At 40.9% G+C, this 23,643-nt stretch overlaps 1 protein-coding gene across 3 annotated transcripts in view; it reads right to left on the bottom strand.

Annotated features, from left to right (window-relative positions):
- The window catches only part of ttn.1 (titin, tandem duplicate 1), a 135,765-nt gene that overhangs the window by 26,017 nt on the left and 86,105 nt on the right, over positions 1-23,643 (bottom strand). For all 3 annotated transcript variants that reach the window (XM_067409305.1, XM_067409306.1, XM_067409307.1), the window contains 16 exons: positions 23,238-23,540; positions 22,840-23,139; positions 22,450-22,737; positions 22,033-22,335; positions 21,651-21,953; positions 21,259-21,564; positions 20,841-21,128; positions 20,436-20,726; positions 20,026-20,313; positions 19,330-19,920; positions 19,132-19,236; positions 18,828-19,025; positions 18,431-18,727; positions 17,725-18,312; positions 17,306-17,608; positions 74-17,221 (listed from right to left, as the gene is read on the bottom strand). In XM_067409305.1, coding sequence (XP_067265406.1) covers positions 74-17,221; positions 17,306-17,608; positions 17,725-18,312; positions 18,431-18,727; positions 18,828-19,025; positions 19,132-19,236; positions 19,330-19,920; positions 20,026-20,313; positions 20,436-20,726; positions 20,841-21,128; positions 21,259-21,564; positions 21,651-21,953; positions 22,033-22,335; positions 22,450-22,737; positions 22,840-23,139; positions 23,238-23,540 — 21,900 coding nt within the window. The remainder of the gene's footprint in view (positions 1-73; positions 17,222-17,305; positions 17,609-17,724; positions 18,313-18,430; positions 18,728-18,827; positions 19,026-19,131; positions 19,237-19,329; positions 19,921-20,025; positions 20,314-20,435; positions 20,727-20,840; positions 21,129-21,258; positions 21,565-21,650; positions 21,954-22,032; positions 22,336-22,449; positions 22,738-22,839; positions 23,140-23,237; positions 23,541-23,643) is intronic.

The raw sequence follows: 23,643 nt of genomic DNA, 5'->3' as shown, positions 1-23,643 counted from the left end.
CACAGAATGAAAACATATATTCTGAAACTTATTTTCTAATTTTCAGACAAATAAATCTTATAATGATTTTTACCTGTAATCTTGGTTCCATCTTTAGTTTCAGTAGGTACACCTGCCCCAAACTCATTTTCTCCAGTAACTCTAAAGTAGTAGATTGCACCTTCTTGCAAGTCTTCAACCTTGTATGTTAGACTGTGACAGTTGCTTGTTACACATACCCAGGCCTTTTTGCTTGCTTCACGTTTCTCAACATGATAAGCCTTAACAGCATCTCCTCCATCATTCTCTGGAGGTGCCCAAGTAACTGTAGCAGAATCTTTTGTGACTTCTGTAATTTTCACATTAGTTGGTGGTCCAGGGGTATCAAGTACTTTGACCACCATTGGCAAAGATGCAGTTCCAACACCATTGTCCAAAGTAACAATGTATTGTCCAGAGTCATTCCTTGTTGCTTTCTCAATAGTAATAGATGTGCATTTTTCTGTTGTTTCTATGCTTGCCCTTGCTTTGAGGTCAGTTTCCTCTTTATTCCATGTAATTGAAGGAACTGGCTTTCCCTTGAATGGTGCCGTCAAAGTGAATGAATTACCATGCTTGACAATTAAAGTCTTTCGCATCTCAATGTCAACGTCAAATACAGGTTCCTCCTTCCTCTCAGTTGCTGTTTGTGGCTCAGAGACAGCTGACCTCTCACTAACACCAACTTTGTTGATTGCTTTAACAGCAAATACATATTCCACATCAGTTGTAAGACCAGAAATGGTGAATTCGTTGCTCTTTGTCATCTGAATCTCCACAATCCATTCTTCATCCTCAGATTTCTTATATTCTACAGTGTATCCTAGGATCTGTGCACCACCATCAGAAAATGGCTTTTTCCAGGCAATAGTAATAGAATTCTTGGTATGATCCAGAATCTTTGGTTTAGTTGGTGGGGATGGCACCAAATGTTTATCCTCTGCTCTTGCTGAATGAGATGGGTTACTAGCTGGACTTAAACCTGCCGCATTTTCAGCATAAACTCTAAACTCATATTCACATCCTCTTCTTAATTTTGATATCACAGCTGTTAGGCCTTTCACAAGCTCCCTGTTCACACGAACCCAGTGAAGACCAGATTTATCTCGCCTTTCAATTATATATCCAAGGATCTCACTGCCCCCATCAGATGCAGGCTTTGTCCAAGTTAGATTCATTTCCTCACTGGTTACACTTGTAATTTCAACATTTGCTGGGGCTGCTGGGATAGTGTATGGATCAGTGACCTTGACAATTTCACTTTCAAGGGCTTCGCCAAGTCCAAACTTGTTGACAGCTAATACTCTGAATATGTATTCATTTCCTTTCAGGAGCTTAGTGACCTTAAATGTTGTGGTTTTGACCTCTCCATGGACAAGTGTCCATGCCAATCGGCTGGTCTCTCGTTTCTGAACAACATAATGTGTTATTTCAGAGCCACCGATTTCTTGTGGTGGTCCCCATGACAATGTGCACTCCTCTGCTGTGAGGCCCGTTACTGATAGTGGTCCTGCTGAAGGTCCTGGTTTATCAAGAATAACACAGTTTACTGGTGTTGTGACACTTCCTGCAACATTCTGTAATGTCAAAGCATACTGCCCTGAATCACTCCTTTTGCAGTCTTTAATTACTATCATAGTACTTGTATCTGTTCCAGTTATCTGAATTCTTGCCTTGAGTTCAATTTCATGTCCATCCTTTGACCAAGTTGCAACTGGAAGAGGACGCCCTGCAATGTCAGCATTAATCTTCAGGGTTTCCCCAGCTTTTACTACCACAACATCTCTGAACTTGACATCCATCATGATGCGTGGTGGATCTACATTATCTTTAACTGTAATAGGACCAGTGTTGTAGGATGGCTCACTGAATAGTCCAGCAGCATTCTTTGCAATAACACGGAAATCATATTGTTGATCCAATGTAAGGCCAGTAACATCAAAGTAAGTCTCTACAACATTAGTAAAATTGCATCTTAACCAGCGACCATCTGGGAGATCTCTGCGTTCAATTATGTAACCAGTAACTTTGGCTCCACCATCATATTCAGGCTTTGTCCAAGAAAGAGATACAGAGGATTTGGTAATGCTAGTTATCACAGGTTGACCAGGAGGATCACAAGGATCTCGTGCAGCTATGGCCTCACTGGCTTTGCTTGCCTTGCCAATTCCAGCAATATTTTCAGCATAGACACGGAATTCATACATCATACCTTCCTCAATACCCGTTACTTTGAATTCAGTATCCTTGATGAGTGCCCTGTTCACCTTTGTCCAAAGAATACTGCTTCTCTCCTTGCGTTCTAAATGATAGCCAAGGACCGAGCTACCACCATCATTAACTGGCTCATTCCATGTGACGAGCATGAAGACCTTGGTGGCATGAGCTACGCGGGGTGTAGAAGGTGGACCAGGCTGTTTGAATGTGTACTCAGCAGTAATGCCTGGAGAGTCAATTGGCTTACCCTTTCCATAGCGGTTCACAGCATAGATACGGAACTGGTACTCAGAACCTTGTGTCAATCGAGGTACCTTTACTGAGGTTCTGGCAACATTTGTTGAAACAATTTGCCACTCTGTTGTGTTGGTATCTCTCTTCTCAACAATATAATTATTGATGGAGCATCCACCATCGTATTCTGGAGGGGCCCATGACAAGGTAATACTATCAGAAGTCACAGCGTCAACCTTTACTGAAGCTGGTGGCCCAGGTTTATCAAGAACAACAATGCCAATATCTGTGGACATGGTGCCTGCTGTATTAGCGAGAGTGATTTCATATTTACCAACATGCTCAATAGCAGCTTCTTTGATAATAATTTTGCTTGACACAATAGTGTTGACAATTGAAAGAGAGGTTGTTTGCTTCAAAGGAAGGCCATCCTTCTTCCAAGAGACAACTGGCTTAGGCCTGCCTCTCACGGGAACTTCCACAGTAAGATCACCCCCAGCCTTAACACTGTAAGTATTGAACAGCAGATGAACAGAGGGTTCAATTTCAATATCTTTAGCTACTACAGGTACACCAAGTTCTTGAGGCTCACTCTTGCCTTTTTCATTCAATGCAATAACTCTGAATGAATATGTTTCACCAGGTGTTAGGTTGCTCACAGTAGCCTCTGGAACCTTAACAGTGCAGCTTACACCCCATTTGTCGCTACCCTTGGTTTGCATCTCTACATTGTAGCAGAGGATTTTACTGCCTCCATCATGGACAGGCTTCACCCAAGTAAGTGTCACACTATTCTTTGTGACATCCACAATTGTTACTTTTCCTGGAGGCATAGGAACCTGTGCAACCTTAATAGGATTCTTTGTTTCTGCCATCACACCAAAGCCATACTCATTTACAGCACACACACGGAAGTAGAAAATGCCTCCTTCCTGTAGTTCATCAATTTTAAAGGAAGTCTGTGTGCAGTTGCTTGTGACAGTTGTATAAGCTTTTCTTGTAGATTCTCGTTTCTCAACCACGTAATTGGTTATTTTAGCCCCGCCATCTGTAAGTGGTGGGTCCCAGCAGAGAGTCACTGAATCTTTCTTCACGTCTTTTACTTCAAACTTCTGTGGAGAACTTGGTGTACCAAGCACCCTCACATTCACAAATGCAGATTTTGTGCCACTCTTATTCTCAAGAGTTAAGACATATTTTCCACTGTCAAATCTATTGACATTGTCAATTACAAGCATGGTGTATGAACTGGTGGACTCAATCTGAGCACGTTCAGTAAGAGTTCCATCCTCCTTTTCCCATTTGACGGATGGCTCAGGTCGACCTCTAATTGTAATGAAAAGACGAAGGGATCCTCCTGCGCGAACAGAGACAACTTTCCTGAGGTCAGCATCAAGTTCAATCTCAGGTGCTTCAAGTTTTTCAGTTGCAGTCACCGATCCATGAACATCAGCAGGCTCACCAACGCCTTCAGAATTAATTGCACAAATACGGAAGTTATATTCAGCATTTTCCTTCAGGTTTTCAACTTTGAGGCGTGTTGCTTGAATACCAGCTGGAGGTGTGCATATGATCCATTCCTCTGAAGAAACCTCTTTCATCTCAACAATATAACCTTTAATATATGAACCACCATCTGAAGCAGGTTTTCCCCAAGACAGAGAGACAGATGAGTTTGTGTAATCTGTCACTTTAGGATGATGAGGTGGACCTGGGGGAGTTAAAGCATTTACTGCTCTATAAAACAGTGATAAGTCACTAGATTCTCCCACACCAGCTTCATTCTCAGCAGACACACGGAATTCATAGAAATGTCCCTCTGACAGACCAGTTACTTTGAAATGTAGATCGGACAGCTTCTGCCGGTTGCATTTTGTCCACCTTACGCCATCTTTGTCACGCTTCTCCAAGTGATAACATGTAATTTCTGCACCACCATTGTTTTCTGGGGCATCCCATGATAAAGTTATTGAATCCTTTGTTATCTCACTTGCCTCTGGTGCTGATGGCGCACTTGGTGGCTTGTATGGATTGCGTGCAATAATTGCTTCAGATTCCAGAGGCTCACCAATGCCATATTTGTTGACAGCCATAACTCTAAAGATGTACTCATCACCAGACAGGAGCTTGGTCACTTTATAACTCACAGTAGGAATGTTGGAATCAACAACAGTCCAGGATAGCCTGCTAGTTTCCCTTTTCTCAAGGATGTAATGAGAAATATTAGCACCACCATTTTGAGAGGGCTCAGACCAGGACAGATGACATTTATCAGACATGATGCCAGCTACTTGTAGTGGTCCAGTTGGTGGGCCTGGTCTATCAAGAACTTTTACTGTTATTGGGATTGTTTTTGTTCCACCACTGTTGCTTAAAATTAGGTCATAGTGTCCACCATCCAATCTAGTACAGTCCTTTATTGTAATAGAAGCATATTTTTGTGTACTTCTTACTTCAATGCGCAGTGTCTTATCCATTTCTTTTCCTTCTTTTAGCCATTGAATATCAGGTGTGGGTTTTCCATGTATATCTGCATCCAAAACTAAATTGTCTCCGGCATTGATAACAATGACATCCTTGTACTTAGGATCCATTGAAACACTAGGAGGTTCAATTTCATCTGTAGCAGTAATTGGTCCAGTGCTGTCCGAAGGCTCACTGAAGACACCCACTGCATTTCTTGCGATTACTCTAAATTCATATTGATTGTTTACTGTTAAGCCTGTATTTGTAAATTCTGTCTCAATTACATTGGTAAAGTTTGCTCTCATCCATCGGCCCTCAGGCAAATCTCTTCTTTCAACAATATATCCAGTCACTTTGCTGCCACCATCATATTGAGGTTTTGTCCACTGAATCTTAATGTGGTTCTTTGATATTGCAACAGCCTCAGGCATTCCAGGTGGATCACATGGGTCACGGGCAACAAAGCTCTCTGAAACTTTGCTTGCTCTGCCAATACCAACAATGTTTTCAGCATATACCCTGAATTCATATCCAGTGCCTTCTTCAAGATTGCATATTTTGAAAACAGTGTCATTAATAAGGGTTTTGTTTAGTTTTGTCCATATAATACTTGTTCTTTCTTTGCTCTCAAGGTGGTATCCAATCACTGAACTGCCACCATCATTAACTGGTTCATTCCATTCAATGGTCATTTGATCCTTGGTGGCAGATTTCACATATGGAGTACCAGGTGGCCCAGGTGGTTTGTATGGATACTGAACAACAATGGACTTTGAATCTAAAGAAGCACCTTTACCATATCTGTTCTCAGCAGTGACTCTAAACTGATACTCAGCACCAGTTTTCAGCTTGGTAATTTTGAGGGATGTCCTAGCAACTGATCCAGCCACAACTTGCCAAGTAGTTTCAGTGGTGTCTCGCTTCTCAACAATGTAATGCTTTACTTGGCAGCCTCCTGTATACTCTGGAGGTTCCCATGAGATGGATACAGAATTGTTGCTTACTTCATTCACTTTTATTGGTCCTGTGGGTGGACCAGGTTTATCCAAGATTATAATACTGAAATCTTCTGTAACTGCACAAACACTGTTTGTTGCAGTAACTGCATACTTTCCAAGGTCATCTTTACAGGCTTCAGTTATCTGTAGGATTGTTGATGTTGGTGTGTTGGAAGTAGTAACTCTGGATGTTACTTTAAGTGACTGCCCATCTTTTGACCAAGTGATCTTTGGTTTTGGACGTCCAAAAATAGGTATTTCAAGTTTTAAATCCTTTCCAGATTTGACACTGTATGTGTTGAACTGCAACTTCAAGCTTGGTTCAATTGTGAGGTCATTTGCAATAACTGGAGCAGCAAGGGGCTTTGGCTCACTTTTGCCTTTCTCATTGTATGCCAGAACACGGAACAAATATTCCTGACCACCAGTCAGTCCAGTGACTGTTCCTTCACATGTTTTTACATTTGTGGCTACACCCCATTTGTCAGTTCCTTTTGGTTGCATTTCTATCAAGTAGCCAGCAATCCTACTACCTCCATCATGCTTGGGTTTTTCCCAGGCCAGAGATGCGCTTACTTTTGTCACATCAGTCAACATAACCTTTCCAACTGGCTGAGGTACTTCAGATGCCTTTGAAGCAGTTTTTGTTTCAACTGGCAAACCAATGCCAAATTCATTTTCAGCCATAACTCTGAAGTAATACATTGCTCCCTCTGCAAGATTTTCCACCTTATAAGTTGTCTTGCTGCACTTGGATGTTACATTTGCATAGGCCTTTCTTGTGGATTCACGCTTGTCAACAACATAATTTTTGATCTTTGCTCCTCCATCAATAAGTGGTGGCTCCCAAACAAGTGTGACAGAGTCTTTCTTGATATCCTTAACTAAAAGGTTTAGTGGTGCTCCAGGTGTATCTAACACTTTAACAGCCACAAATTCAGATACAGAGCCACTGCTGTTCTGTAGAGTCACAGTGTATTTTCCAGAGTCCCTTCTATCACAGGAGTCAATTGAAAGCTGGGTGAAGTTAATACCTTTTTCAAGCACTGTCTTTTCTGACAATTCACCTTCATCTTTAGTCCATTTGATATCTGGTACTGGTCTACCTCTAAATGGTACATTGACTCTTACTGATCCTCCAGCGCGAACAACAATGCCTTTCCTCAGCTCTGAATCAAGGTGTATTTCAGGGGTCTCCAGCTTTTCCTCTGGCTTGGCAGTTCCGGGAATAACTGCAGGCTCTCCAACACCTAATTTATTAATGGCACATATTTGAATTTTATATTCTTGTTGTTCTGTTAGCTTAGTGATTTCAAATTTGTTGACACGTAAGCCAGTAGGGGGAGTGCACATAGTCCATTCTTCCTCTTCAGCTTTGCAGATCTCAACAATATATCCTTGAATTGCACATCCACCATCATTAAGGGGTTTTCCCCATGATACTGTAATTGAAGTCTTGGTGGTATCAACAACATGTGCATGCATAGGTGAGCCGGGTTTGTATTTGGGATCACAAGCCTTGTAGTATGAAGTTGGCAAGCTTGGTTCTCCAATTCCAGCTGCATTTTCAGCTGACACTCTGAATTCATACTCATGATCCTCAATGAGGCCATGCACTCTGAAGCATACATCAGTTACTTTTTGCCTGTTGCATCTTGTCCATCTAATTCCGGACCGGTCTCTCTTCTCAATGATGTATCCAAGAATTACACTTCCACCATCAGTATCTGGTGCACTCCAGCAAACAGTCATAGAGTCCTTTGCAATATTTGTTACCTCAATAATTTGTGGTGATCCAGGGTGACTAAATGGATCTTTCATTATTACGGATGGTGTGTCAATTGGCTCACCAACACCATAACTGTTGGCAGCCATGACACGGAATATATATTCATTGCCTTCAAGGAGTTTTGTGACTTTGTATGTTGTTGTTTTACAGTCATTACACACCACAGTCCAAGCAAGACGACTTGTCTCACGTCTCTCAATAATGTAATGAGTTATAGTGTTTCCTCCATCATCAAGTGGAGCACGCCATATCAGTGTGCATTTATCACTGAACACACCTGTGACATGAAGAGGTCCTTCTGGTGGGCCTGGTTTATCAAGCACTTTTACATGGAATTGAACAGTCTGAGAGCCAGCAACATTTGTGAGCTGAAGAGTGTAGTTACCACCGTCTTGTCTGACTGCATCTTTTACTATAATTAGTGCTCTGTTGTCAGTGTTTTTGATGTCACATCTAATTGTGTTTTCAAGCTCTTTTTCATTCTTAAACCACTGGATTGTGGGAATTGGCTTACCATGAACATCAGCATCGAGTCTGAATGTATCCCCTGCATTCACAATAAGAGTCTTTGTGTATTCTGGGTCAATTGAGAACTTTGGTGGCTCTACCTCATCTAATGCGGCAATTGGTCCACTATTATATGATGGTTTGCTGATAGTGCCAACAGCATTCTTTGCAATTACCCTGAAGTCGTACTTGGCACCTTCTGTAAGCCCAGTGACAGTAAAATTGGTTTCAATAACATTTGTGAAACTTGCTTTCATCCAGCGACCCTCTGGAAGATCACGTTTCTCAACATTATAACCAGTGATAACACTTCCACCATCATACTCTGGCTTTGCCCATTGGATAGTTATGGAATTTTTGCTCACATGGACAGCTTCTGGAGTTCCAGGAGGATCACATTGATCACGAGCAACAAAGCCCTCTGAGATTTTGCTACATCTTCCAATGCCAACAATATTTTCAGCATAGACTCTGAACTCATATTCGATACCTTCCTCTAAAGGACTGGTTTTGAATCTTGTTTCTTGAATCAGTGTCTTATTTATCTTTGTCCAAAGAATGCTGTTTCTCTCCTTCCTTTCAAGATGATATCCAATAATGTTACTGCCTCCATCTGAAACTGGCTCATGCCACTCAACAACCATGTGGTCCTTTGATAGGTATGACACAAATGGAGTTCCTGGAGGTCCTGGTTCTCTGTATGGGTACTGAGCAACAACAGCTGAAGAGTCCAAAGCGTAGCTCTTGCCATACCTGTTTTGAGCAATAATTCTGAATTGATATTCAGAACCAGCCTTCAGTCGTTGTACCTTAATTGTTGTTCTTGCTAATGAAATTGCAACATTCTCCCATGTTGTAGTAGTTGTATCTCTCTTTTGCACAACGTAATTTGAAATTGGGCAACCACCAGTATACTTAGGAGGATCCCATGACAACGTAACACTTGACACAGTTATCTCATCAAATCGCACAGGGCCAGTTGGTGGGCCAGGTTTATCAAGAGTGATGATTTCAATGGTTGCATCCTTTTGTCCAACAACATTGGACACATTTATTCCATACATTCCACCATCTTCTCTTGCTGCTTCTTTGATGCTAAGAACAGTGCTGTGTGCTGTATTAGAAATGTTAACCCTTGTTGTGAATTTGAGGGCTGTGCCATCCTTTGTCCATGTGATTTTTGGCTTTGGACGGCCAGAAACTGGAATTTCAACTTGAAGGTCCTTTCCAACAAGAACACTGTAGTTGCTAAATGCAGGCCTTACATCAGGCCCAAAGACAAGGTCTTTTGCTTGCACAGGGACAGCAAGTGTTCGTGGGTCACTCTTTCCTTTTTCATTGACAGCAACTACTCTAAAAGTATACTCCTCTCCAGGGTTCAAATTATTGATTACAGCTTCCAGTGTTTTGACATTGGCACAACCAGACCATTTATCATTACCCTTGACCTGCATTTCAACAAGATATTGAAGAATTCTGCTGCCACCATCATGAACTGGCTTTTCCCAAGAAAGAGTCACACTTGTTTTAGTAACATCTACAACACTTAATTTTCCAGGACACTGTGGCACCTCTGAAACTTTCAAAGGATCTGTGATATCTGCAGGTAGCCCTACACCATATTCATTTTCTGCAAGCACTCTGAAATAGTAACTGCAACCTTCTTGAAGTGGTTCAACTTTCCATGAGAGTTTGTGGCAGTTTGTTACAACGGCAGAAAATGTTTTTCTTGTGCTCTCACGTTTCTCAACAATGTAATTTTTGATCTTTGCTCCACCATCCAACAGTGGAGGCTCCCATGTAAGAGTAACAGATTCCTTTGTAATTTCTTTTACTTTAAAGTTGAGTGGAGCGCTTGGAGTGTCAAGGACTTTCACAATAATTGTTTCAGATTTTGCACCAGCAGAGTTTTCTGCTGTCACAGTATATTTACCACTGTCTGTCCTGTTGACTTTATCAATCACAAGTGAAGTATGACTGCTGGTGGTCTCAGTCTGTGCCGTTTCCTTAATCTGCCCGCCATCTTTTTCCCATTTGATTTGTGGGGTTGGTCTTCCTTTGAAAGGGATGAACATCCTGAGGGAACCTCCAGCTTTAATACGTACAACCTTTCTAAACTCAGCATCAATATCAAGATCTGGTTCCTCTGTTTTGTCCTCTGGCAAAATAGGCCCGGGGACATCAGCATGCTCCCCAACACCGACCTTGTTAACTGCACAAACCCTGAATTTGTATTCCTGTTTTTCCTTCAGATTTTCCACTGTAAAGCGTGTCAGTTTAACACCTGTAGGTGGAGTGCACATGGTCCATTCTTCGGCAACCTTTCCTTCTTCTACTGGAGTCTTTATCTCCTCTGCTTTTGCTTCACATGCTTCAACAATATATCCCTGGACTTCACAGCCACCATCATAAATAGGCTTTCCCCATGCAAGAGCAACAGATGATTTTGTCATGTCTAACACTTTTGGATTATGTGGTGGACCTGGCTTGAATACAGGATCCAGGGCTTTATAGAATACAGTTGCAGAACTTGCTTCACTAACTCCAGCAGCATTCTCAGCACAAACTCTGAATTCATACAGGTGGTTCTCCAGGAGTCCAGTAACTTTAAATGTGAGGTTAGTAACTGTTTTCATGTTGCATCTGGTCCATCTAATGCCTTCCTTGTCATGTTTCTCAATAATATAACCAGTGATAGGAGTACCCCCATCATTTGTTGGGGCCTCCCATGTTAAGACCATTGAATCTTTCTTGACATTAGAAACTTCCACTCCTTTTGGTGCATCTGGAGGTGTGAATGGATTCTTGATAACAACTGCACCTGATTGGAGGGGCTCACCAACACCAAATTTGTTCACTGGTAAAACTCTGAAGATATATTCATTTCCTTCTAGGAGTTTGGTTATTTTAAGATTTACAGCTTGCACTTTGGGTTCAACAACTGTCCAAAGTAGTCTGCTAGTCTCCCTTTTTTCAACAATATAATGAATGATTTTGCTGCCACCATCTTGTTTAGGTGGTTTCCAAGCAAGGCAGCATTGCTCACTGGTTACACCTGTGATAGAGATGGGTCCCTCAGGTGGTCCAGGCTTATCTAGGACACAAATATTTACTTGCACAGCTTTCTCTCCTCCTGGATTTTGCAGCAGTAGAATATACTGACCTCCATCAGCAAGTTTGGCCTCCTTTACAGTCAAACAGGTATAGTTATCTGTGCTTTTAATTTCACGATATATGGTATTTCCAAGGTCTTGCTCACCCTTCATCCAACGAATTGTTGGTATTGGTTTTCCATGAACATCTGCATCAATCTTGAAGTTGTCTCCTGCATTTACAACAATTGTTTGACTGTACTCTGGATCTATGCTGATACGCGGTGGTTCAATCTCATCCTTTGCCATGATAGGTCCAGTACTATATGAAGGATCACTGAAAACTCCAGCAGCATTTCTTGCAATGACACGGAACTCATATTTGTCATCTTCTGTAAGACCTGTTGCAGTATACTCAGTCTCTATGACATTGGTGAAGTTTGCTTTCATCCAGCGTCCTGCAGGCAATTCCTTCTTTTCTACAATATATCCAATGACTTTGCTTCCACCATCATACTCTGGCTTGGTCCATGCAATTGTAATAGAATTCTTTGTGATTTTAATGGCTTCTGGTGTTCCAGGAGGATCACAAGGATCTCTGGCAACACAGCCCTCTGATATCTTACTAGCCTTACCAATGCCAACAATGTTTTCAGCATAAACTCTGAATTCATACTCCATGCCTTCTTCAAGCCCTGTGGTCTTTAAAGTTGTGTCTTGGATTATGCTTTTGTTTAATTTCACCCAAAGAATGCTATTTCTCTCTTTTCGCTCAAGGTGATATCCTAAGATTGTTGCTCCACCATCAATAACAGGTTCATTCCACACTATCACCATACTATCTTTTGTGGAAGACTGCAAGAAAGGTGTTCCAGGAGGGCCCGGTAGTTTGTAAGGATACTGTGCAACAACACATTCAGACATGAGCAGAGGGCTTTTGCCATATCTGTTCTCTGCTGCAATTCTAAATTGATATTCACAACCTGTCTTCAGTCTTCCTGCCTTAATCTGAGTTCTTGCTAGGTTTGCTGCTACAACCTGCCAATTCGTTGTGGATGTGTCCTTCTTTTCTACTATGTAATTATTAATGGTGCAGCCCCCATCATACTCTGGTGGCTTCCAAGAAATGGTAACACTGTCAGATGTTACTTCATTAACTTTAACAGGGCCTGTTGGTGGCCCAGGTTTGTCAAGAACAACAATTCCAATATCCACTGTTGTCTCACCAGCTGTGTTTGATAGTTTGATACTATACTGGCCAACATCATCTCTACAGGCCTCTTTGATTACTAAATTCAGCTGTGAATCCGTAGAGGAAAAGTTAACCCTGCTTGTTCGTTTAAGTGGAACTGCTTCCTTTAGCCATGAAATGGCAGCTTTGGGGCGAGCATTATATGGAATATCAAGTGTCAAATCCTCTCCTGCCAGAACACTGAATGTAGAAAACAACATCTTAGCCGATGGAGCAATTACAAGGTCCTTTGCAATCACAGGGACACCAATTTGACGAGGATCACTGGTTCCCTTTTCATTTCTTGCAGAAACACGGAACATATACTCTTCACCAGGTGCAAGCCCAGTAATAACTGCTTCAGGTACCTTGACAATAACAGCTTGTGTCCATTTTTCACTGCCTTTGCTCTGCATCTCAACAACATATGCAACCACTCTGCTTCCTCCATCATGTTCAGGTTTTTCCCAAGATAATGTCACACTCGTCTTTGTGACATCCTGAAGTGTAATCTTGCCAGGGGGAAGTGGCTTCTCAGACACTTTAACAGATTCACCCGTCTCAATAGGAAGACCAATGCCATACTCATTTTCTGCTAGAACTCTGAAGTAGTAGTTGCATCCTTCTTGGAGCTGGTCAACTGTCCAAGTAGTTTTGTGACAATTGGCATTTACTGTAGCATATGCCTTTCTTGTAGCCTCACGCTTCTCAACAATATAATTCTTAATTTTTGTGCCACCATCGTTAAGTGGAGGATCCCAAATAAGTGAAACAGATTCTTTAGTAACCTGGCTTATTTTTAAGTTTTGTGGTGCTCCAGGCGTATCTAGAACTCTAACTATTACAGAGACTGTCTTTGTTCCAGAGCTGTTTTCTACAGTCAAATTGTATTTCCCACTGTCAAATCTATTCACATTTCCAATAACCAGTGATGTAAAAGAAGATGTAGTTTCAATGGTAGCTCTGTCTAAAGGTTCATCATTCTCTCTTGACCATTTGGCCTCTGGTGTTGGTCTACCTCTAATTGGCACAAAAAGTCTTAGTGTATTGCAGGCTCTGATGTTCACAATCTTACGAAGTTCAGCATCAAGGTCAACCTCCGGTGCTATGAGTCGTTCCTCTGCTTTGGGTGAACCTGGTACAGGTGCTGCATCTCCAATACCCTCGCCATTTACTGCTGACACATTGATTTTGTATTCCTGATTTTCTTTAAGATTTTTAATTGTAAATGATGTCCCCTTTACACCATCTTTAGGGGAGACAATTGTCCACTCCTCCTCATCAGTTCCAGGGAGACAGGTCTCAACAATATAGCCAGTAATTTCAGAACCACCATCATAAACTGGTTTGTTCCATGCAAGCGTGATAGAAGAACTTGTTGTGTCCAGAATTCTTGGATTGCCAGGTGGACCTGGTTTAAAAAGAGTATCTGTGGCCTTAACAAATGGTGAGGAAGGACTTGGTTCACTTATTCCTGCTGCATTTTCAGCAAACACTCTGAATTCATATTCATGGCCTGGAACAAGAGCAGTAACCTTGAAATGCAAGTCAGTAACATTCTTTTTGTTGCATTTTACCCAGCGCAAACTAATCCTGTCTCTTTTCTCAATGCGATAGCTGGTGATTTCACTTCCACCATTGCTGGCTGGTGCACCCCAACAGATAACTGCTGAATCTTTAGTGACTGCTGTTATCTCAGGTGTTTGTGGAGGATCCGGTGGTACATATGGATTTTCTGCAATTATTGCTTCAGACTCAAGAGGTTCTCCAACACCATACTTGTTAACAGCCATAACTCTGAAAATGTATTCATTTCCTTTGAGCAACTTTGTCACTTGGTACTGATTAACCTGCAATTCGGATGCCACATTTGTCCAAGCAAGTCTGCTTGACTCGCGCTTTTCAATAACATAATGTTCGATGTTTGCCCCGCCATCATCTGCAGGTGGATTCCATGTGAGCATGCATTTTTCGGCTGTGATATCAGAAACTGCCAGAGGTCCTTTAGGTGGTCCTGGTCTATCAAGAACCTTCACATTGAAAACATGCTTAGCAAAGCCACCAACATTTGTTGCTGTCAGAATAAATTCACCACCATCCCTTCTGACAGAATCCTTGTTGATCAAGACTGATGCAAGTTCTGACATTTTAATCTGTAGTTTAGATGTGTTTTCAACATCTTTTCCATCTTTCGTCCAAACCATGGATGGTAATGGCTGGCCTGCAATATCAGCTTCAAGTTTAAACTGTTCTCCGGATTTGACAAGGACAATATCTTTAAATTTAGCATCAACCATAATTCTTGGTTCTACAATGTCATCTTTGCAAATAATTGGATCTGATGGATCTGATGGGTTACTAACAGCACCTGCTGAATTTCTTGCAAGTACACGGAATTCATAAGATGCATCTTGTGTCAGACCACTTATTGTGAAAGTGGTTTCAATGATATTTGTAAAGTTAGCTCTTATCCAGCGACCAGCTGGAAGATCTCTCTTTTCCACAGTATAGCCAGTAATTTTGAATCCACCATCATACTCTGGCTTCGTCCACTGAATAGTGATGGTATTTTTCGACACATATATTGGGACAGGTTGACCAGGTGGATCAACTGGATCAAGAGCAAGCATTGGTTCAGAAGCTTTGCTTGGTTTTCCAATTCCAGCTATGTTTTCAGCAATCACACGGAATTCATATGCCACACCATCCTCTAGTCCTGTGGTTTTGAACAGATTTCCGACCACAAGTGCCTTGCTAATTCTGTGCCAAACAATACTGCTCCTCTCTTTCCTTTCAACATGGTAACCGATGACCTCACTTCCACCATCATTAACAGGCTCATTCCAGCCAATTGTCATTGTATCTTTAGTGAAAGCAACAACTTGAGGTGTTCCAGGTGGCCCAGGCACCTTGAATGGATATGTAGCAACCACTGCCTCTGAGGTTATTGGAGGCCCTGTACCATATCTGTTTTTGGCCTTGACACGGAATTGATATTCAACTCCTGTAGTTAAACGAGTTGCTTTAAATGTTGTACGAATAATCAATGAGGAAAGCTCTACCCATGTCTGGCTAGTAGTTTCCCTTATTTCTACTACATAGTTATTGATTGGTACACCTCCATCATTTTCAGGAGCTTCCCATGAGAACTCAATGAAAGTACGAGATATTTTATCCAGTTTAATTGGTCCCTTTGGTGGTCCAGGCAAATCATGCACCTTTACTGTGATGCTGTCTGTGACTGAGCCAACAATGTTCTTTCCTGTCATTGAGTATATTCCACTGTCACCCCTTAAACATTCTTTTATGATCAAGATAGTTGAGGTAGAAGTATTTTCAATCATTGTTCTTTGTGTTAATTTAAGGGCTTGACTATCTTTCTGCCAGGAAACTGTTGGTTTTGGACGTCCAGAAATAGGCACCTCAACCTTTATATCTTCACCGGCCTTGGCAATAACTGTCTTCTGACACACACCACGGAGGTCGAATTCCGGTTCTGAACTTTGTTCTCTGATAACAACAGGCTTGCTTACACGAGGTTGACTCCGTCCAGAACTGTTCACGGCCATCACACGGAATACATACTCTTCATTTTCATTAAGATTTTTTACAGTAAAGTCCAAAGTCTTCACAGTTGTCACATGGGCCCACTGATCTGTTCCTTTCTTTTGGGCCTCAATTACATACCCACTAACTCTACTGCCACCATCATGTTTTGGTTTAGTCCATGCAAGACTAATTGTGTGCTTTGTGACATCAGTAAAAGTGATATTTTCTGGCGGTGTTGGTGCTTGAGATACTCTGACTGGGTCTGGGGTTTCAACTGCTTCACCAATCCCATACTCATTTTCAGCATAAACTCTGAAATAATATTCCAAACCCTCTCCCAGATCAGGAACTCTGACAGAGCATGTCTTACATTGTGTGATCACAGCAGCATATGCTTTGCGAGTAGACTCTCGCTTCTCAATGATGTAATTGGTGATCTTGGAACCTCCATCAACAAGAGGCATTTCCCATTCCAATGTGATACTCTCTTTGTCAATTGCTTTGGGTTTCAGATTGAGAGGAGGCCCAGGGGAGTCCAAAACCCTTACAACCACAGAAGCTGTCTTCTTTCCAGCAGCATTCTCTAATGTTAAATCATATTTCCCTGCGTCACGTCTATTACAGTCAGGAATGACCAGCAGGGTGTATGATTCAGTATTATCGATGATTGCACGAGTTTTCAATGGTGAGTCCTCTTTTGACCAAGTCACTGTAGGGGTTGGGCGTCCTTTAATAGGAACAAATATACGAATCGATGCACCTGCCCTAACAACTAATGTTCTTCTGAGTTCTACATCCAGTTCTAAATCAGGGATTTCTTCACGTTCCACAATTTCAACAAGATCCTCTGTCTGTGCTGGTTCACTGACACCCATTCCATTCATCGCACAAATTCTGAAATGATACTTTACTCCAGCTTGCAAATTGGGAACAACAAACTCAGTTATCCTCAAAGGCGTAGTTGTATCTTTGACCCATTCTTCTTCTCCCTCCTTTTTGTGTTCAACAAGGTATCCTGTGACTTCCATGCCACCATCACTAAGTGGTTTGCCCCAGTGCAACTCAGCTGTTGTTTTTGTTGTGTCTGTCACTCTTGGGTTGACTGGAGGACCAGGTACATCTGGAAAGTAATAAAACATGTTAGGAATATCTTTGCTATCATATCAAATAATCATATAAAATAAAATGTAATCACTTTACTTACATGCAACAAGCTTGGTCCTCACAGGCACTGAAGGTTCACTTGGCTCACCGAAACCAGCCTTATTCTCAGCAGTTACTCTAAATTCATATTCTTCTCCCTCTTTTAGTCCTTTCACTTCAAAGTGGAGGTCAGCAATTGTTTTCTTTGATGCTCGTGTCCATCTCATTCCCTTCTTTTCTTTCCTTTCAACCATGTAGCCTGTTATATCACTTCCTCCATCATCAGCTGGTCTTTTCCAAGCAATGGTAACAGAATTTCCACAAACATTTTCAACTTCTGGTTTAGCTGGCGGGCCTGGGGGACCTGCATATAAGAAATGTCTTTTGAGAATCTTATTGCATATACATATGCAGCATCACACACAAAAGAGCAGTATAGAGCAGTATGTGAGAGAAAGAGTTTTTCAACGATAAACATACCATAACTATCCACCATTTTCACTGGCTCCGAATGAGAGGCATCACCAGCTCCAGAATTGTTGACAGCAGAAACCCGGAAGATGTACTCATTTCCCTGGATAAGTTTACTGGCAACAAAGTGGCAGTCAATAACCTTTTCAGCAAGAATGGTCCAAAGGAGACGGCTTGTTTCTCTTTTCTCCAACGTGTAGTATTTAATTGGAGATCCTCCATCTTCATGAGGTGGTGTCCATGTCAAAGTGACCTTTTCGGATGAAATTCCACTTGTTTCAAGTGGCCCTGGTGGACCAGGAACATCTAAAATTGTTACTTTCACATTTTCCTCTTTGACACCAAATGGGTTACTTGCTGTAATTGTGTACTCTCCTGAATCCTTCCTACTTGCATACTTGACAGAAAGAGTAGAAGAAGAAGGTGTAGTTTCTATCTGACACACATCTGAAGGCTTGAAATACTTTCCGCCCTTTGACCAAACAGATGTTGGTTGGGGTTTGCCCAGAATGCTTGTTGCAGTTATCACAATTGTATCTCCAGCTTTGACAGTAAGCCCCTCTTTGACAGTTGAATCAATTATAATGGTTGGTGCCGCTGCAAAATAATCAATACATAAACTAATCAGCAAAATTATTTCCCAGGTCGGATGATATGGATGATATGACATCATTTACTCATGATACGTGCACTAGAAAGAGCAATTGAGTCTTACCATATTCATCCATGCACACAATGGTATCAGTTTGTTCAGAGGGTTGACTTATTGCTCCAGCTGAATTCTTTGCTCTGATTCTAAATTCATACTTGCAACCCTCTTGCAAGTCTGTTACAGTATATGCACAGTCGACAACATTTACTGTATTAGCCTTCACCCAGACCTTGGCTGGGAGATCACGTCTCTCAACAATGTAGCCTGTTAGCCTGTGTCCACCATCATATTGAGGTTCTGTCCATTGAAGTGTTACAGTGCTTCTAGTGATGCTAATCACATCTGGTTTCCCAGGTGCATCTATAATGAAATATGTTTAAGTAAATTATTAAAAAATCAACCATACACAATTTGGGGTGTTTAGATATTATAAAGACTCAAGCCTTTAAAATATACTCACCAATTGCATCCAAGGCAACCTTTGGCTCAGTGGCAAGACTTGGTCTTCCAACACCAGCCAAATTAATAGCCATAACTCTGAACTCATACTCTAGACCCTCTGTTAAGCCAGTCGCTGTGAAATCTCTCATTTTCAACGGAGCTGGGTTTGCTCTTTTCCATAACATGCTGTTTCTTTCCTTGAATTCAACATGGTAGCCTGTAAGCGAAAAATACTGTTTATTTATCTGATTGTTCTAGTATTGTTTTACTCCTAGCTATATTTCAGTGATTATTGTCTTATATTCATTTAATTATTTCTGTACCTGTGATTGGCGAGCCTCCAGTTTTCCTTGGATCAAACCATGTAAGAGTTGCTGAATTATGACGCATACTCATGACTTGTGGGGGAGGAGGTGAATCTGGCACATCTGAGGAAAAATCATGAGGAAGAAGGTGTGATTTTTACACTTTGATATTATTTATAGTATATACTGAAAATAAATAATTTAAACTCCACTTACTGAATGGATGTTTGGCAACCATAGGCTCTGATTTGAGGCCCTCACCAATTCCATATTTATTTTCTGCACTAACTCTAAATATGTATTCAGTTCCCTCATGGAGACCAGACACTCTGTAAGTGTTTGTGTCCACAGTTGAAGACACAGTAACCCACATGTTAGTAATGGAATCACGTTTCTCAAGAATGTAGTTGGTAACTTCTGATCCACCATCATCTTTAGGAGCACCCCATTTTAAGGTTGCACCATCTGCAGTCACTTCCTTGAACTTTATTGGTGAAGTTGGAGTTCCTGGTTTGCCAACAACTCTGACGAAAATTGTGGACTCTTTTGTCCCAGCAGTGTTGCGAAGAGTGATGGTGTATTTTGAGGCATCTGACCTTTGGCAGTCACGTATCAAGAGAGTTGTGTTTACAGCTGTGGATTCTACACACACTCTTCCTGTGTCTGTGAGATTTTCATCCTCTCCCTTCTTCCATGTGACAACAGGGACAGGCTTTCCAATAATAGGAATCTTGAGACGAACATTGCTTCCTTCTTTTGCAATGTAGTTCAAGTTAGGCAATTCCCGTAAGTCACAGCTTGGATAAACTATAATAGTATAGAAAAAGAATGGATACAGAGCAGATTTAAAATACAATATACCAGAAAAAGCTAAAGGGCATTTTTTTACAAATATGAAATTAGAAATCTCACCATTGACATCTTTTGCAATCAAAGAGAGTTCTTTCACAGGACCATCACCAGAATCATTTGTTGCTAATACTCTGTATTTGTATTCCCTTCCTTCAACAAGATCTTTTGCGCTATATTGCATGTTCTTTGATCGAAGAAGCTCCTTCCATTTGTCTTCGCCATTAAGGACCTCAAGCACATATGCAATGATGCGGCTTCCACCATCACTGATGGGTTTTTTCCAGGAAAGAGTACAAGAGTCCTTGGTTACCAGCAAGGTCTTGAAGTCCATAACTGGTCCAGGTTGTTCTGGAAGATATTAAGTTTATTAAATAATAGATAACTATTATAGATGACTATTATAAAATATATATTGGAATTATTGGTTTCTGATATTGAGGATTGCATGACCAAAGATGATCTTCACTTACCAGAAGCTCTAACAGCATCCACAGTTTCACATGGTTCACCAATGCCATATTTATTTTGAGCCAGAACCCTGAAGCAATAAGATCTACCAGCCTCTAAACCATCAATCTTGAAAGATGTTTTAGTACAAGTGTTTGAAACATTTGACCATGCTTTCCTTTCTGCATCTCTCTTGTCAACAATGTAACCTGTAATCTCACTTCCACCATCAATTAGAGGTGCATCCCATAGGATTGAGGCACTGTCCTTTGATGTCTCTTTTATCATCAGATTAAGTGGAGGTCCAGGGGTATCTGTTTAGTGTTATAAGAGTTATATATGCTTTAGTTAATATAAAATATTAAGTAAACTATGTATAAAAAAGAACAAAAAAAACTAAACAAAACTGTTAATATTACATAACTCACCAATGACTGTGACAATAATTGTGTACATCTTCATTCCGCTCACACTGTCAAGATTCAGAATGTATTTCCCTGCGTCGTATCTGTTCACTCTCTCAACACAAACCAATGTATCAGTGTCTGTCGTCTTGATTACGATTCCTTGTCTGTCCTTAATGTTGGTGTTCATCTTGGCCCAGGTGACCCTGGGGGTTGGGCGACCCTTAATTGTGGCATGAAGTTTCATTTTACTGCCAGCCGTTAGCACCAAAGTGTCCTTCAGCTCTGCGTCAAGTTCAGCCTCGGGAGGAACTGGAATAACATAGAATAGACATTTATATATTTCAGGAATTATTAAAAAATAGATATTCTTTCAATATTTTTTTATTAAAGATATTATAATTAATAAAATATACAAAATATATATTTTTAAAGTTAGTACCAAAAATATCCTTGGCAACATGTTTTTCAGGAACTTCGCAAGGCTGGCCGAATCCAACTTTATTTACAGCAGTAACACGAAGTTGGTACTCTGAGTTCTCCAAGAGTCCAGTCACAACATAATTTGTGTCTTGAAGGTTCTTTGGTACATTGCATCTTATCCAGTCTGTTGTATTAGTTCTCTTGCATTCGACAAGGTATCCCAAAATTTCACTTCCACCATCATTTGAAGGTTTAGTCCAAGTTAGTCTAATTGTGCTGTTGGTGGTGTCTGTGACCTTGGGAGAAATGGGTGGCCCTGGAGGATCTGTAATAAGTAATAAGAGGTACTGAAAAAATGCTCTCACATATTTGTTGATATACAAGATATTATGAATGGATTCTGATACTCACACAAAGGATCAAGAGCAGAGGCAGCATTAGATGGTTCACTGGGTTTGCCAAGGCCAGCTTTATTAACAGCAATGACTCTAAACTCATACTGAGCTCCCTCAGAGAGACTTCCAACCTCAAGTGTTCTCTCTAGCAAGGGTTTTCTGTTCAGTTTGGTCCAGTTCACTTCCTTGGTTTCACGTTTCTCAATTAAGTATCCAAGGATAGGGGATTTTCCATCATCAGATGGTTCCTTCCAGCTTACAGTCATATGCTCCTTTGTGATGTTTGTAAGGACTGGTGGGTCACATGCTCCAGGAACAGCTGTAAATGACAAGTATATTAAAACATAGAAATGATATAGCCAAGCACTAAAATACATAAAACAATAGTAAGGTCTTACTGAAGGGATTCCTTGCCACAACAGGGTCTGATACGATGGCATCACCAGTACCATAGCGGTTCTCAGCACGAACACGGAACTGGTACTCCTGCCCCTCAATAAGTCTCTCCACTGCACATTCTTTTGTATCAGCACTGATTTTAGCAGAATACTGGGCCCAGTTAGCCCTGCTTGTCTCACGTTTATCAACAACATAATTTGTAATTGGAGAACCACCATCAGCAAGTGGAGCCTCCCAGCTCAGCTTAATACGATCTGAAAGTATCTCATCAAACTTCATAGAGGCTGGTGGGCCAGGTATATCTGTATAAGTGGAAAATGTGATTATTATTTTGTAAAAAGAAGACACAAATATGCTATATTTCCAATTCATTTAGTAGTATTTAGGCTAAAAAATAAAAATATTATTTTATTCACCTAAAACTTTGAGTTGTATTTCTGCAGTTGTAGAACCACTTGCATTTGCTGCAAGAATTCCATAATTTCCACTATGAAGTTTAGTAACTGCATCAAGGCTCAGAGAAAAGAGATGTCTCTTTTGAGTCATTTTGAATTCTTTGTCAGCTTTTAACAATTCTCCATTTTTGCTCCATGTAACCTTGGGCATTGGTTTACCAAAGATTTCAGCTTCAAGGCAAACATCTGACCCAGCCTTCACTGGTAACATCTTTTTCATCTGTATTGAAAGCTCTATTCTTGGAGGTACTATAGACAAGCAAACAAGACAGAAAATCAATAAGACATAGCAATAGACACAGCAATTTTGAAAACATTTAGAAGTAATTTTAAAAATATAAAAATGCTTACCATTTTCTGCAGACACCAGAATGGGGTCAGTAATTTCAGATGGCCTGCTAAGGTTAACTGCTGTCTTGGCAATTACTCTAAACTGGTACTTAGCACCCTCTTCTAACCCAGGTGCGGTGTACTCCTCGCGAGGCACATTTTGACTACTTGTGTTGCAACGCACCCAAATGTCTCCTGGAACCTTCAAGGCCTCAACGTAGTATCCAATTATCTTGCTTCCACCATCATTCTTTGGTTTTGTCCAAACCAGTGTAACTGTGTTCTTAGTCACATCAAGAACCTCTGGTTTTCCAGGAGCATCTAGAATAAAAAAATAATAATAATAATAATAATATATAGAACATAAATATCTTATATGGAAACATTTATACCTACAAATTTATTTTACATGCACATACCAACAGGTGTTCTTGCTGTGATGAACTCAGTTTTCTTGCTTGGTTTACCCTGTCCAGCTCGGTTTATAGCAGACACTCTGAAAGTGTATTCCAGACCCTCAATTAGGCCAGCACAGGGATATTCTGTTGTGCGAACAACAGAATCGTTAGCCTTCACCCAAAGGAGACTGTTCCTCTCTTTGCGTTCAATGTAGTATCCAGTAACTGGACTGCCACCATCAGACTCAGGCTTATCCCAAGCCACAAACATGCAGTCCTTGTTCACTTTGTTGATGCGGCAGTTCAAAGGTTCTCCAGGAACATCTAAAAGAAAATGAAATTGTTAGACACTGACAAATAGTCCTCCCAATTTTTGTCATTAGTTGCATGTTGACAGACACTGCTGATGCTTGCATTTCAAACTTAC

The sequence above is a fragment of the Chanodichthys erythropterus genome, chromosome 14 (assembly GCF_024489055.1).
Source record: "Chanodichthys erythropterus isolate Z2021 chromosome 14, ASM2448905v1, whole genome shotgun sequence".
In the NCBI taxonomy this organism is placed as follows: domain Eukaryota; kingdom Metazoa; phylum Chordata; class Actinopteri; order Cypriniformes; family Xenocyprididae; genus Chanodichthys; species Chanodichthys erythropterus.
This window is presented reverse-complemented; position numbering and strand designations above follow the sequence as displayed.